Raw genomic sequence first — 15,820 nt, 5'->3', positions numbered from 1 at the left:
ACTGAGTAGTCACCACTGATGAGCTTTAATTTCAAGCAAAACTAGAATTCTAGTATGATCTTGCTCGCTGTGGGGCAGTTAGCTCCCCTGTCAGTACATATACATGTGCTTCTTTGTGGCTAAGAGGGATTTTGACTCTTATTTCTAGCAATGTAGGTGCAATCCTGTACCATCACTCACAATTAGTGACAACTGAATTCTTCCATTTTGGTTTTATATTGCCTATAGCCACCTCCATATATATATATATATATATATATATATATATATATATATATATATATATAGGTGTAGGAGTGACAGTGTGGTAAGTAGCTTGCTTACGAACCACATGGTTCCGGGTTCAGTCCCACTGCGTGGTACCTTGGGCAAGTGTCTTCTACTATAGCCTTGGGCCAACCAAAGCCTTGTGAGTGGATTTAGTAGACGGAAACTGAAAGAAGCCCGTCGTATATATGTATATGTATGTGTGTGTGTCTGTGTTTGTCCTCCCAACATCGATGGTGTGTTTAGGTCCCCGTAACCTAGCGGTTCGGCAAAAGGGACTGATAGAATAAGTACTAGGCTTACAAAGAATAAGTCCTGGGGTTGATTTGCTCGACTAAAGGTGGTGCTCCAGCAAGGCCACAGTCAAATAACTGAAACAAGTAAAAGAGTAAGAATATATATATATATATAGATAGATAGTGTATTCTTTCAGTTTCCATCTACCACATCCACTCACATGGCTTTGGTTGAGCCAAGGTTATAAGATCTTTGCCCAAGGTGCCACACAGGGGGACTGAACCTGGAATCATTTGGTTAGGAAGCAAGCATCTTACCACACAGCTACGCATTCTTTTCCAAGTTAACACGCATTTTTTGAAACAGGCTGCTAACTTAGTCTGGGGTCTGCCTCTACATGAGAATGCTTTAGTTTCTGTGTGTCTGTGTGTCTGTCTGTGAATTATGTGTTAGTCTTAGGGTTGTTTTAAAAAAAGTCAGACCCTCCCCCCTAATGTCCCTGCTATCCGATTCCAAAGCTGGCACTTCAGTGAGTTACTCACATGATTCATTCGGATTATCATTAAAGAGGAATATTTTAAATACACTTCATACTTGACTTGTAAATGGAAAAGATTATTGCAGCAAACTGCTCAGGTTGCTTGCTAGGTTGAGTGGTTGCTAAAATTACAAAATAATAATAACAATAACAATAATAATAATAATAATAATAATAATAATAATAATAACAACAACAATAATAACAATAATAATAATAATTAATTTGTTTTATTGGCCACAAGGGTTAATATCAATTAAAAACATGTAAGGACAAAGACAGGATGAAGGTTACAAAAGGTTTTGTCCGAAAAAGTAGAAAAACGTTCGTCTAAACAGAGGAAGAAAACGGAGAAAAGAATAATACTCTTTTACTTGTTTCAGTCATTTGACTGCGGTCATGCTGGAGCACCGCCTTTAGTCGAGCAAATCAACCCCAGGACTTATTCTTTGTAAGCCTAGTACTTATTCTATCGGTCTCTTTTTGCCGAACCACTAAGTTACGGGGAACGTAAACACACCAGCATCGGTTGTCAAGCGAGGTTGTGGGGGGACAAACACAGATACACAACATATACACACATACATATATATATACATATATACGACGGGCTTCTTTCAGTTTCCTTTGGTCGGCCCGAGGCTATAGTAGAAGACACTTGCCCAAGATGCCACGCAGTGGGACTGAACCCTGGACCATGTGGTTGGTAAGCTAGCTACTTACCACACAGCCACTCCTACGCCTAATGATTTCAAATTTTGGCTCAAGGCCAGCAAGGTCTGGCGAAGGGGGTAAGTACTTATTTTACCGACCTCAAAAGAATGAAAGGCTAAGTTGACCTTGGCAGTATTTGAATTCAGAATGAAAAGACAAGTGAGATGCTGCTAGGCATTCTGCCTGGCAAGCTAACCATTCTGCCAGCTCACCTCTTTATTTATCAATAATAATAATAATAATGATAATAATGATAATAATAATAATAATAATAATAATAATAATAATAATAATGATAATCTTTTCTACTAAAGGCACAAGACCTGAAATTTGGGGTGAGGGGGGACTGGTACTTAATTTATCAACCCCGAAAGGATGAATGGTAATGTTGAGCTTGGCAGAATTTGAACTCAGAACTGCTAAGTTACAGGGACGTAAACAAACCAACATCGGTTGTCAAGCAATTGTGGGGGGATAAATACAAACATACACACATAGATATAAATACATACATACATACATATGTGTGTGTGCCTTAATTCTTCGAAACGCCGGTGTTTTAATGGTGGCAGCTGATGAAGGAGATGTTTCTATGTGGCCTGCTTGTTTGTTGTACCTTGTTTACCTTTTTTGTCCTTGTTCTTTTGCCACGTCATGTACCCAGTTATGTATCTATATGTGCATGTGGATGAACGTATATACATACATGTACATATATATGCATATACTCATATATTGTTTATATATATATATCATCATCATCATCATCATCATCATCATCGTTTAACGTCCGCTTTCCATGCTAGCATGGGTTGGACGATTTGACTGAGGACTGGTGAAACCGGATGGCAACACCAGGCTCCAATCTGATTTGGCAGAGTTTCTACAGCTGGATGCCCTTCCTAACGCCAACCACTATATATATATATATATATATATATATATATATATATATATACTGTTAATACCTCGTTCAGAGATTTAACATTGCTTGTTTTCAGTTTTTCGATATCAGTGAATAATTTCACTGGAAAAACTTATATATATTTGCCAAGGGATGCCTTTTGCATCGAAGGTCGGCGATTGTCGTACGCTGAAGAAGGGAAATAACCCTGAAACTCGAGTACGTACGTATCGTAGATCAAGATGGGAAGGATAACGTCCCTTGGCAAATACAGACAGGACACAGAAGTGTGTCGATAGCCAGCTGGAGGAGATGTCCTCCTGGGGTTAAAAGCAACAGTAACATCCACCCCTCGGGGTCAGCCACATTTAAGTGGCAAATATACTTCACTTTATCATGCAGTTACTGTTAATACCTCGTTCAGAGATTTAACATTGCTTATATATATATATATATATATAATAATTTTCCCAGAGGATGTAGCAACCGCTACCAATATAGCATAAGAACTTACCTTAGGAGATCATTAATTAGATTCCTTAAGGGTCGTTCTCACAGTTTATATTTATATCATAAGGTTTTTAAACTTTTAAATTTTCATACTCAAAAGAGACAGAGACTTCAAATAAATCGATATATCGAATTTGAAGTCCCTGTCTCTTTTGAATATGAAAATTTAAAAGTTTAAAAACCTTATATATATATATATATATATATATATATATATATATATAAAAACAAATAGTAAATGAGTATATGCATATATACGTACAGGTATGTGCATACCGACATCCACCTGTATGTATAGGTGCATATCTGGGTACAGGACATTGCAAACAAACGTAGACGAGAACACACGAGCCACATAGAGAACATTCTCCTTCATCAGCCACCCACGTTTTAACACCGGCGTTTCGACGAGCTTGGGCAGGACGCATCGCTAAAACGGCTCGTCCCATGGATCGCAGATTAAATTTGTATACGCAAATTAAATCTAGCCATGGAGGAATGTAGTGGCGGACAAAAAACAAGACAGGAAAACAAACAGAAAAGGCTTTACGGCCACACGAGAAAAATTATGTGTGTAAGAACGCGATGAGGCACGGACCCGAGAGGGACAAAGTGGTGCGTGCGTTGCTTGGCGAAAGCCAAGGAAGGAAAGGATTATTGACCGGAAGCATGTGACCATGCCGGTGTAAAGGGAAGAGAGAGAAACAGAGGGAGGAAGTAGAAGAATAGGTGAGCAACGAGAGGAAAAGAGAAAGAGGGGAAAAACGAGGGGGAAAAAGAGATACGTAGTAGTAACAGAGGAAGAACGAGAGGAGTAAAGGGAGATACGTAGTAGTACAGAGGAAGAACGAGGGGGGGAAGGAAAGAGAAAGAGATAGAGTAGCGTCGGAGGATATGAGTTACGAAAACTACTTACATTATATATATACATATATACAATGGGCTTCTTTCAGTTTCTTTCAACCAAATCCACTCACAAGGTTTTGGTCAGTAGAAAACACTTGCCCAAGATGCTTTGCTGTGGGACTGTACCCGGAACCATGTGGTTGGTAAGCAAGCTACTTACCACACAGCCACTCCTATGCCTGTTCAAGATGGTGCCCCAGCATGACCACAGTCCAATGGCCAAAACAAATAAAAGATCAGAAGAGTTGGTTGTTACTTTTTAAAATGTCGGTCTGCTACTAGTTGCATTGTTTGATTGAAAAAAGCGAAAATGAAATAAAGACATTGTATCATCAAGTTGGAATATTGGCCAATTATTTTTTAACAATAACGAGCGAGGTGATTATTATTATTATTATTATTATTATTATTATCATCATCATTATTATAAGTCATTAAAAAAAAAAGATTATAGTTTTTAAAACACATCAAATTCTGAATTGAAAAAAGAAAAAAATTGAAAGAATATAAAAAAGAAATTGTATGGAAACACTGGAGCTTTTAATGTAACCGACTGGATGCTGGGAAAATATCACAATAGGGTACTGAACCCCTAATTAAAATGGCTTTTAACTTAATTGTTTCTGAGAGACTACTGGGAGTTAGTTTTCAAGCATCACGTCTAAATAATTCCTGGATTTAAATAAAGGTTCCATTGTATTTGAATTTTTACGGATTACCCTAATTTTCTATTTGCTTAAGAAAACATGCCCCTCCAATCCCCTACTCTCTCTCTCTCAAAAAAAAAAAATGCTGGGGACCAGCATTCCATTAACAAGGTGGCTTTTAGCCGAGATATTTACAGAAATTATTGGGGTTTATTATTATGTAACACGTCATCTAAATATCGCTAAATTAAAAGAAATTCCATTGTGTGAGAACGTTGATAAATTGTTGCTTACATTCTGTAGGCACAAGCTTGGCTGTGTGGTTAAGAAGCTTGTTCTTTAACCTCATGGTTCCAGGTTCAGTCCCACTGTGTGGCACCTTGGGCAATCGTTTTTTTTACTTTAACTTTTGACTGATCTATGCCTCATGAGTGGATTTAGCTGATGGAAACTAAAAGAAGCCCATTGTGTATCAATTGGTGCAAGCAATAGGTTAAGAGGCTTGCTTTTCAACAATGTGCTTGCTGGTTCAGTCCCACTATGTGGTACCTTGAGCAGTTGTTTTTTACTTTAGCTTCCAACTGATCAATTCCTTGTGAGTGGATTTAGTTGATGGAAACTGAAAGAAGCCCATTATGCACCTGTTAGTGCAGGTAAGATTGTGTGGTTAAGAAACCAGGTTCAGTCCCACTGCATGGCACCTTGGGTAAGTTTTTTATACTTTAGCCCTAGACTGATCAATTCCTTGTGAGTGGATTTAGTTGATGGAAACTGAAAGAAGCCCATTATGCACCTGTTAGTGCAGGTAAGATTGTGTGGTTAAGAAACCAGGTTCAGTCCCACTGCATGGCACCTTGGGTAAGTTTTTTATACTTTAGCCCTAGACTGATCAATTCCTTGTGAGTGGATTTAGTTGATGGAAACTGAAAGAAGCCCATTATGCACCTGTTAGTGCAGGTAAGATTGTGTGGTTAAGAAACCAGGTTCAGTCCCACTGCATGGCACCTTGGGTAAGTTTTTTATACTTTAGCCCTAGACTGATCAATTCCTTGTGAGTGGATTTAGTTGATGGAAACTGAAAGAAGCCCATTATGCACCTGTTAGTGCAGGTAAGATTGTGTGGTTAAGAAACCAGGTTCAGTCCCACTGCATGGCACCTTGGGTAAGTTTTTTATACTTTAGCCCTAGACTGATCAATTCCTTGTGAGTGGATTTAGTTGATGGAAACTGAAAGAAGCCCATTATGCACCTGTTAGTGCAGGTAAGATTGTGTGGTTAAGAAACCAGGTTCAGTCCCACTGCATGGCACCTTGGGTAAGTTTTTTATACTTTAGCCCTAGACTGATCAATTCCTTGTGAGTGGATTTAGTTGATGGAAACTGAAAGAAGCCTGTTGTGTATCTACTAATGCCAGCAAGGCTGTGGGATTAGGGAGCTTGCTTTTTCAACTACATGGTTCTGGGTTCAGTCCCACTCTGCAACACATTGGGCAAGTGTTTACAGAAGTGTCCTCTACTATGGCACCAGGCTGACCGATTCCTTGTGAGTAAATTTGGTGGATGGAAACTGTGTGGAAGCCTAGTGCATATATGTATATGTTTGTGCATGTGTTTTTCTGTTTGTCTCCTCAACATTATTTGACATCTGGTGTTGATTTGTTTACATCCTGATAACTTAGTGTTTCAGAGAAAGAAACTGATAGAGTACATACCAGGCATGGCTGTGTGGTAAGAAGTTTGCCTCCTTACAACGTGGTTCTGGGTACAGTCCCAATGTATGGCACATTGGGCAAGTGTCTTCCACTATAACCTCACGTGAACCAAAACCTGTGTGCGCATGTGTGTCTTTCTGACGGTGTTTGCCTCTCATAACCACTTGAAAACTGTGGCTGGTGTGTTTACATTCCTGTAACTTAGCAGTTCAGCAAATTAAACTAAAAAAAATAAAAGATAGTATTAGGATTGATTCATTGATTCATTCATCTTAAATTTTTTAAGGTGATGCCCCAGCATGGCCACAGTCTAATGACTGAAATAAGTGAAAGATAAAACAAAAAAGCCACAAGTCATTATTAAAATGGCTTTTAGTTGAATTCTTTAACAGAAATTATTACCGTAAGCCATCTAAATATTCCTCAATTCAGATAAATGTTCATTGTATCAGAATTTTTTAATGGTAACTCCAATTTACTAGTTGCTCAAGAAAACCCAAACCCTCAGTCCCCACCTTCGCAAAATATGGAAAAAATGAATGAAAAGAAAAAAGGGTAAATGCTTAAATAAAAACCAGGGATTTCAGATTTCACGCCCCCATTCTCACAACAGCTTTTAGTTGGTGATCATCAGAGATTGTTCTAAAACACATGTCATCTAAATGCGTCTTAATTTAAAAGAAATTGCTTTGCATGAAACTGCAGAATTCTACAAGAGGATAGTGGGTGGGGGAAGGTGCTTTTGGGCTGTTAAAATAAAAAATAAAATAATGATTTAAAACACACACAGGGTCGCCCCCTTCATGGAATGGACTATTTTGTCGACACAAAATTAGACTATCATTAAAATTCTTAAGTCAGATAATTTTCCATGATTCAACATAATTATTTCAATATCATTATTAATATTACCATTATTATCAATATTTTTATTCTATTATTATTATTATTATTATTATGGTTATTGGTGTCTTTATAATTATTTAAATTTGGTTTTTGTCATATCTCTCCCACTGACGGTTGACTCAGGATAAATATTATTATTATTATTATTATTATCATTATCATTATTGGATCGATATAATTGACTAGCCCCCCTCCCCAAAAATGTCAGGCCTTGTGCCTATAATAGAAAGGTTTGTTACTATTATTACTGTTTAGGGGTTGATAAAATAAATACCAGTTGACTACTGGGGTCGATATAATTGACTTATCCCTACCCCCAAAATTTCAGGCCTTGTGCCTATTGTAGAATGGATTATTATTATTAATATTATTATTATTATTATTATTATTAAGGCGGTGAGCTGACAGAAACGTTAGCATGCTGGACGAAATGCTTAGTGATATTTCGTCTGTCTTTACGTTTTGAGTTCAAATTCCGTCAAGGTCGACTTTGCCTTTCATCCTTTCAGGGTCGATGGATTAAGTACCAGTTGCATACTGAGGAGAGGGGGGGGGCGATCTAATTGACTGCCCTCCCCCTCCCCAAAAACTTCTACCACCAACACCACCACCAACACCACCACCCCCAACACCATCACTACCACCACATCAACATCCTCATTACCATCACCTCACCACCAACGCCACCACCCCCAACACTACTACCACCAACATCACCACCACCACCAGAACCCTCATTACCACCACCACCACTACCACCATCGATACCACCAACACCACCACCGCTGCCACCAATTATTCTCCAAGCAAAGCAACATTGCTGTTGATATTGTTCTGGTTGTTGTTGTTCTTTGTTTATTTTGAATGCTAACTCAAAGGTTTGGCACTTTTTTGCTACGTTTCAGCTACCACTCCTGGGACATGTGCATATACGTACATGTGTGTATGTATGTATATGTCTGTGTTTATAAGTGGGGATATGTGTGTGAGCCTGTGTACTTGAATACACCCATGTACTGCGTATGTGTATATACATGTATGTGTGTGTTTATGTACATGTGTATATGTATGTGTATGAATGCATGTATCGGTATGTGCTTATGTGTGTGTATGTGTATATATATATATATATATATATATATATATATCATAAATATACAGGGATTAGCAATTGAGTTGCTTCTCCAACATACTGAAAATTCAGAAATAGCAGTCAAAGAACTACTGATTCCAAACTACAAATTTTTCTCTAAAGCGGATGGCGATATTTATGGCACACATAGAACAAAAAACCGGAGGGAAAAGCGTAAACAAACCAAGCCTTTAGTTAATTGGATACGAATCGTTTCATGGTTAAGTGAATGGAAATTTCACTATTCCAATCTTCAGCCCAAATATTCTGATAGATATGAAAGTGTCTCTAAAAAAAAATTCACGGTAATTTTTGGCCACGCGACACCAGAAATCAACGATAAGAAAGGCACTTACGAATTCATCGGCTAGCGAGTTCAGGCACCTCACCTCAAAGAAATCTATTCCATGTGCGTCACAAATAGTCCCGTATGAAAAAGTCCCGTGTGGAAGGATTTACGGTTTAACCATCTAACTTAGAGATATCAAATATAAAATATACAAGAATAAGGGCAGAGAATCGTCAATTAATAATAGAATTAATAATTAACAATTTTGCCAAGTAGTTCAGATTTCTTTGAGGTGAGGTGCCTGAACTCGCTAGCCGATGAATTCGTAAGTGCCAACACCACTACCACCTCAACATTTCCACCACCCCCCACCACCAAGCAAACATCAGCACCACTACCACCACCAACACTACTACCACCTCAACATTTCCACCACCCCCACCACCACCAAGCAACCATCAGCACCACTACCACCACCTCAACATTTCCACCCCTCCCCCCACCACCAAGCAACCATCAGCACCTCTACCACCACCAACACCACTACCACCTCAACATTTCCACCCCCCCCACCAAGCAACCATCAGCACCACTACCACCACCAACACCACTACCACCTCAACATTTCCACCCCCACCCCCACCACCAAGCAACCATCAGCACCACTACCACCACCAACACCACTACCACCTCAACATTTCCACCCCCCCACCACCAAGGATCTTCCAGATGTATATTACTGCATACCTCTCCCGCCTTCTCTCCAGCGAGTAGAGTCTTAGCTGTTTCAGTCTTTCCCAATAGCTGACCAGTTGCAAAGAGACAATCGTCTTTGTGAATCTTCTCTGGATTGCTTCATGGTCCGCTGTTAATTTCACACTGGTGGGTGACCATAGCTGTGAGCAGTAACCCAGGCGGCTGAGGACGAATGTCCTCCAGAGGACCATCATGGTTTCCTTATCTCTGGTTCTGAATGTTCTCAGAATCCATCCAGCCAGTCGTGTGCACTTTGTTGCCATTCTGGTATCATCACTCATGTCGATACCCAGGTCTCTCACTGATTTAGGCTCTGGGATTGGAATTCCCTGTGGACCAGTGTACTCTGTAAGTTTCATATTCAGTTTTGGACGTTGGTAGCACAGGGCTATATATATATATATATATATATATATATATATATATATATATATATATGTATATATATATGTATATACATATGTGTGTATATATATATATATATATATATATATATATATATATATATATATATATATATATATATATATATATATATATAAGTATATATATATGCATATACATATATATATATTTATTTATTTATTTATTCATTTATGGGATTTGTATCATAGTGGTCAAATATTAAACAAAGTCCCTCTTCTCTCATTCTAGCTGTCCCCTATGTTTGCTGACACCCTGGTCAAAGGGACGTTTAATGTGAATCTCGCACGTCCATCCGAGTTAGAATAGACGCAGAGCATGACTGGTTTGAAGCAGACGTGGTGCTGAAAGTCTTGCTGAAGATGTCACAGAAGAAGATTACTGATCTACTTTACATCTGTGTATAGAGATATATATTTAATGAGTTTGTTTGTGCATGTGTATATATATATATATAAATATATACACATACACACATATGTATGTTTATGTGTATATATATGTGTTTGTGTGTGTTTATATATATATATATATATATATATATATACATGCATTTGTGTGTGTGTATATATATAGATATATACATGTATGTATGTGTGGGTGTGTGTATATATATGTATATATGCGTGTGTTTATATATCAGTTCATGCACTTCCCTAACAGTTCCTGAGTGACCTAGTGTGTAATTGAAACCCCATCAAAATCTTTAAATGTTCTTTACACAAGCTCCATCATCCAACTATACCAGCATCAACACCACAAGGCCTCAAATATATTGCTTGTTTTGTCCTTGTACTTTTTTTTTGTTTTCTTTTTTCAATTTTATAATTGCAGGGATGGAGATGTTGCTGTTTTGTATGAGTTTCTTATTTATTTTCTTTATTCAGAAATAAAATATTCTTATTAAATAAATGTTGTTGTTTGTTTCATGTCCTCTTCAAAGTTTATGAAATGTTTTAATGACATCAACGATATACAGTTCTTGATGGGAAGGATAAAGTTTCTTGAAAGAAGAAATTCAAAGGAAAACTTTGGTATGATGGTAGAAAGACTGTCATGCTTACAGGTGACGTGTCTTCAAGTTTTCTATCCAAAACGGTTTTACAACACGATATTTATCTGTTTCAGTCATTCAAAACAGCAACACCAGTTGTCAAGCCATGGTGTGTGTGTGTGTGTGGGGGGGGACAAACACAGACAGAAGCACACGTACACACACACATATGTGCAATGGGCTTCTTTCAGTTCCCATCTACTGAATCCACTCACAAGGATTTGATTGGCCCAGGCTGTAGTAGAAGACACTTGCTTAAAATGGTGGTTAGGATATTGCACTCATGATCACTAGACAGTGGGTTCAATCCTCAGACCAGGCAGCATGTTATATTCTTGACCAAAGCCCTTCAGTTCACTTTGCTCTGCAGGTGGGAGACTCGCAGAACCATTTGCACATCAACAGAAATGCTTTATGGCATATCTTAGATCTCCTTACATTCTGAGTTCAAATCCCACTTGCCTGCAAATGGCAACTGGAAATCACTCCAGTGTTCGTCCCAAGTCTAGTCATGGTATCCAATGTTCCAGTGATTTATTTAATTGCGATAGGATGGGCCTCATCGAGGAAATGACAAGGTTCTGGGACATGTGGCAATTTGCTATGCTTGAGAATACTAAGTAAAATTGGTGTCAACCACACATACAAGCTTGTCCTTTACCGGTGCCAGTGCCAAATAAAATGCACTCATGCTGGTGCTGCATAAATGCACCTGTGTTGGTGACACGTAAAGAGCACCCAATCCACTCTGTAAAGTGGATGGTATTAGGAAGGGCATCCAGCTGTAGAGACCATTCCAAAGAAGACAACTCAAGCCTGGCCAGCTCCTTGTCAAACTGTCTGACCCAGACCAGAATGGAGAGTGGACGTTAAACGATGATGATGATGATGATGATGATGGTGATGATGATGATGATGATATGCTTACAAGGGTTTCTTTTAGTCTCTGCTTACCAAATCCACTCACAAGGTTTTGGTCTGCTCAAAGTTACAGCACAAGACAATTATCGAAGGTGCCACAATGTGGGACTGAACCTAGAGCTATTTGGTTGGGAAGTAAACTTCTTACCACACAGCTACACCTTCACCTATATGTATACATATATATGTGTACATATATATATGTATACATATATATATGACAAGCTTCTTTCAGTTTCCATCTACCAGATCCATTCACAAGGCTTTTGTCAGCCTGAGGCTATAGTAGAAGACACTTGCCCAAGGTGTCATGCAGTGGGACTGAACCTAGGACCATGTGGTTGGGAAGCAAACTTCTTACCATTCAGCCACACCTGCTTGTGTTTGTATGTGTTTTGTCTTATCGCATGATAATGGTAAGTAAGCACCACGGCCAGACAAATAGTGCCATATGCTTCCAATGTTTCATGAAAATTTTCCCAGACATGGTGAAACTTTACCTTGCTTGGAAATAGGCAAAAATAGTAAATACCCCCCTTTGGTTATGAATGATCATGGGATTGCTTGTAGAAATTTACCCCCCAAGGCACAAGTCCAGGCAAGTTTGTTTATGGAAGACCAGCAGTTGCCCATGCATACTGGGCTCCCCTCTTCACGCCACCGATGTTATCCAAGGGAAAGGCAAAGGGGCCGATACAGCTTGGCACCTGTGATGTTGCAACTCATTTCTACAGATGAGTGAACTGGAGCAACATGAAATAAAGTGTCTTGCTCAAGAACATAACACAGCCTGGTCTGAGAACTGAACTCACTATCTCATGATTGTGAGCCCAAGACTCGAAACACTGAGCCATTACACCTTCATTGGAAATCAGTAAAAGAATTGTGTATATACAAGTAAATAAGTAAAGGAATTGTATGTGTATAAATGTTTGTGTGTGTGTGTGTGTATGTATATATATTAAATTTATTTGGTCTGTGCATTACGCATCCTTGACTGTTAATTGAAGCGACCAATCCATGGCCATTATTTGAAACAACCAATCAAACGAATCCATGTGTTTTAAATTTTATATTACTTTCGATTGCATTGTTATCCTTTCTCCACTTCTAACAAAACTGTCCGATGAACGGGAACGTGAAACTCAGAGTAACGTTTTTTTTGTTATATTTCTGCTGCTTTTAAATAAAGCATATTACTCTACCTCTGGTATTTGAGTACTCTTTTTTTCCACCTTGTTGCACATTTCATGTGCTTACTCCGGTATATATATATATATATATATATATATATATATATGAGCCGTTTTAGCGATGCGTCCTGCCCAAGCTCGTCGAAACGCCGGTGTTAAAACGTGGGTGGCTGATGAAGGAGATGTTCTCTATGTGGCTCGTGTGTTCTCGTCTACGTTTGTTTGCAATGTCCTGTACCCAGATATGCACCTATACATACAGGTGGATGTCGGTATGCACATACCTGTACGTATATATGCATATACTCATTTACTATTTGTTTTTACATGATTGAACGCAGCATCTTCCAAATGTAAGTAGTTTTCGTAACTCATATCCTCCGACGCTACTCTATCTCTTTCTCTTTCCTTCCCCCTCTCGTTCTTCCTCTGTACTACTACGTATCTCGCTTTACCCCTCTCGTTCTTCCTCTGTTACTACTACGTATCTCATTTTCCTCCTCGTTTTTCCTCTCTTTCTCTTTTCCTCTCGTTGCTCACCTATTCTTCTACTTCCTCCCTCTGTTTCTCTCTCTTCCCTTTACACCGGCATGGTCACATGCTTCCGGTCAATAATCCTTTCCTTCCTTGGCTTTCGCCAAGTAACGCACGCACCACTTTGTCTCTCTCGGGTCCGTGCCTCATCGCGTTCTTACACACATAATTTTTCTCGTCTGGCCGTAAAGCCTTTTCTGTTTGTTTTCCTGTCTTGTTTTTTGTCCGCCACGACATTCCTCCATGGCTAGATTTAATTTGCGTATACAAATTTAATCTGCGATCCATGGGACGAGCCGTTTTAGCGATGCGTCCTGCCCAAGCTCGTCGAAACGCCGGTGTTAAAACGTGGGTGGCTGATGAAGGAGATGTTCTCTATGTGGCTCGTGTGTTGGCTGATGAAGGAGATGTTCTCTATGTGGCTCGTGTGTTCTCGTCTACGTTTGTTTGCAATGTCCTGTACCCAGATATGCACCTATACATACAGGTGGATGTCGGTATGCACATACCTGTACGTATATATGCATATACTCATTTACTATTTGTTTTTATATATATATATATATATATATGTATGTATGTATATCAGTCTGTTGGAGTGCTTCAATTGATCAAAATGTAAACTCTATATCATCCATTTTGTCCTGAAGATCTTCCATCGAGACTACTCTCTGATGGACCATGACAGTCAAGCTTCTGAATATATATAATTGTTCAAATGTTTTAGTGCGTTTTGGTTTTTCTCAAATATATTAACTACTGACAATATATATACATGTATAGATAAGCATACGGATATATACACAGACACACAAATATACATACTCATGTACATATATATATGTATGTATGTATGTATGCATGAAAATATACACACATACACGTGAACACATATGCATGCATAAGTAAAGATGGGGGCAAAAATTCAGTGGTTTCTCCAATAAAAGACCCACTTCAATAAATGCCTCTGACCCATGCCACCATGGAAAAGTGGACATAAAAACGATGGATGGTGATGAGGAGGATGGCGATATTTATGGCACACACAGAACAAAAAACCGGAGGGAAAAGCGTAAACAAACCAAGCCTTTAGTTAATTGGATACGAATCGTTTCATGGTTAAGTTAATGGAAATTTCACTATTCCAATCTTCAGCCCAAATATTCTGATAAATTTGAAAGTGTCTCTAAAAAAATTCACGGTAATTTTTGGCCATGCGACAACAGAAATCAACGATAAGAAAGGCACTTACGAATTCATCGGCTAGCGAGTTCAGGCACCTCACCTCAAAGAAATCCATTCCATGTGCGTCACAAATAGTCCCGTATGAAAAAAAGTCCCGTGTGGAAGGGATTACGGATTATTAATTGACGATTCTCTGCCCTTATTCTTGTATATTTTATATTTGATATCTCTAAGTTAGATGGCTAAACCGTAATTAACTTAACCATGAAACGATTCGTATCCAATTAACTAAAGGCTTGGTTTGTTTACGCTTTTCCCTCCGGTTTTTTGTTTTATGTGTGCCATAAATATTGCCATCCGTTTAGAGAAAAATTTGTAGTTTGGAATCAGTAGTTCTTTGACTGCTATTTCTGAATTTTCAGTATGTTGGAGAAGCAACTCAATGCTAATCCCTGTATATTTATGATGATAAATAGTTCTACCGATAAAGGTTTTTTTCATACTGAACTACTTGGCAAAATTGTTAATTATTAATTCTATTATTAATTGACAATTCTCTGCCCTTATTCTTGTATATTATATATATATATATATATATATATATATATACACCTGCATAATGTATCTATATATGTGTGTATGTGCTGATGTTTGCTTGTATATCTGTGTGTGTGTATCCCTATATATATATGTGTGTATAACCATGTGTGGGTGTGTGTTTTTATACAGGTCTATACATATGTGTGCGTGTGTAAATATATACCTGTGTTCTGTATGTGTGTATTGGTGTATGCTTGTGTATGTATCCCTATATATATGTGTGTATAAGCATTTCATGGGAGGGGGGTATGCGGGTGTATATATATATATATATGCGTGTGTGTGTAAATATATATATGTGTGTGTTTGTAAATATATACCTGTGTTCAGATATATGTATATGTGTATTGATGTACGATTGTATAACTGTATGTGTGTGTATATATATCCATG

The 15,820-nt window shown here is 38.3% G+C and overlaps 1 protein-coding gene across 5 annotated transcripts in view; it reads left to right on the top strand.

Moving 5' to 3' along the window:
• The window catches only part of LOC106875495 (sperm-tail PG-rich repeat-containing protein 2-like), a 697,644-nt gene that overhangs the window by 647,842 nt on the left and 33,982 nt on the right, over positions 1-15,820 (top strand). For 3 of the 5 annotated variants that reach the window (XM_089345563.1, XM_089345564.1, XM_089345562.1), the window contains one exon: positions 10,172-10,852. The exons of the other annotated variants lie outside the window; for them this stretch is intronic. In XM_089345563.1, coding sequence (XP_089201689.1) covers positions 10,172-10,249 — 78 coding nt within the window. In that variant the 3' untranslated portion in view covers positions 10,250-10,852. Of the gene's footprint in view, positions 1-10,171; positions 10,853-15,820 lie in introns of those variants that run through there. 5 annotated transcript variants of the gene reach the window in all.

Source organism: Octopus bimaculoides, chromosome 29 (genome assembly GCF_046866305.1).
Source record: "Octopus bimaculoides isolate indiv1 chromosome 29, ASM4686630v1, whole genome shotgun sequence".
Classification (NCBI taxonomy): Eukaryota; Metazoa; Mollusca; class Cephalopoda; order Octopoda; family Octopodidae; genus Octopus; species Octopus bimaculoides.
Note: the sequence above shows the minus strand (reverse complement) of the source record. Positions and strands in the feature narration are given on the sequence as shown.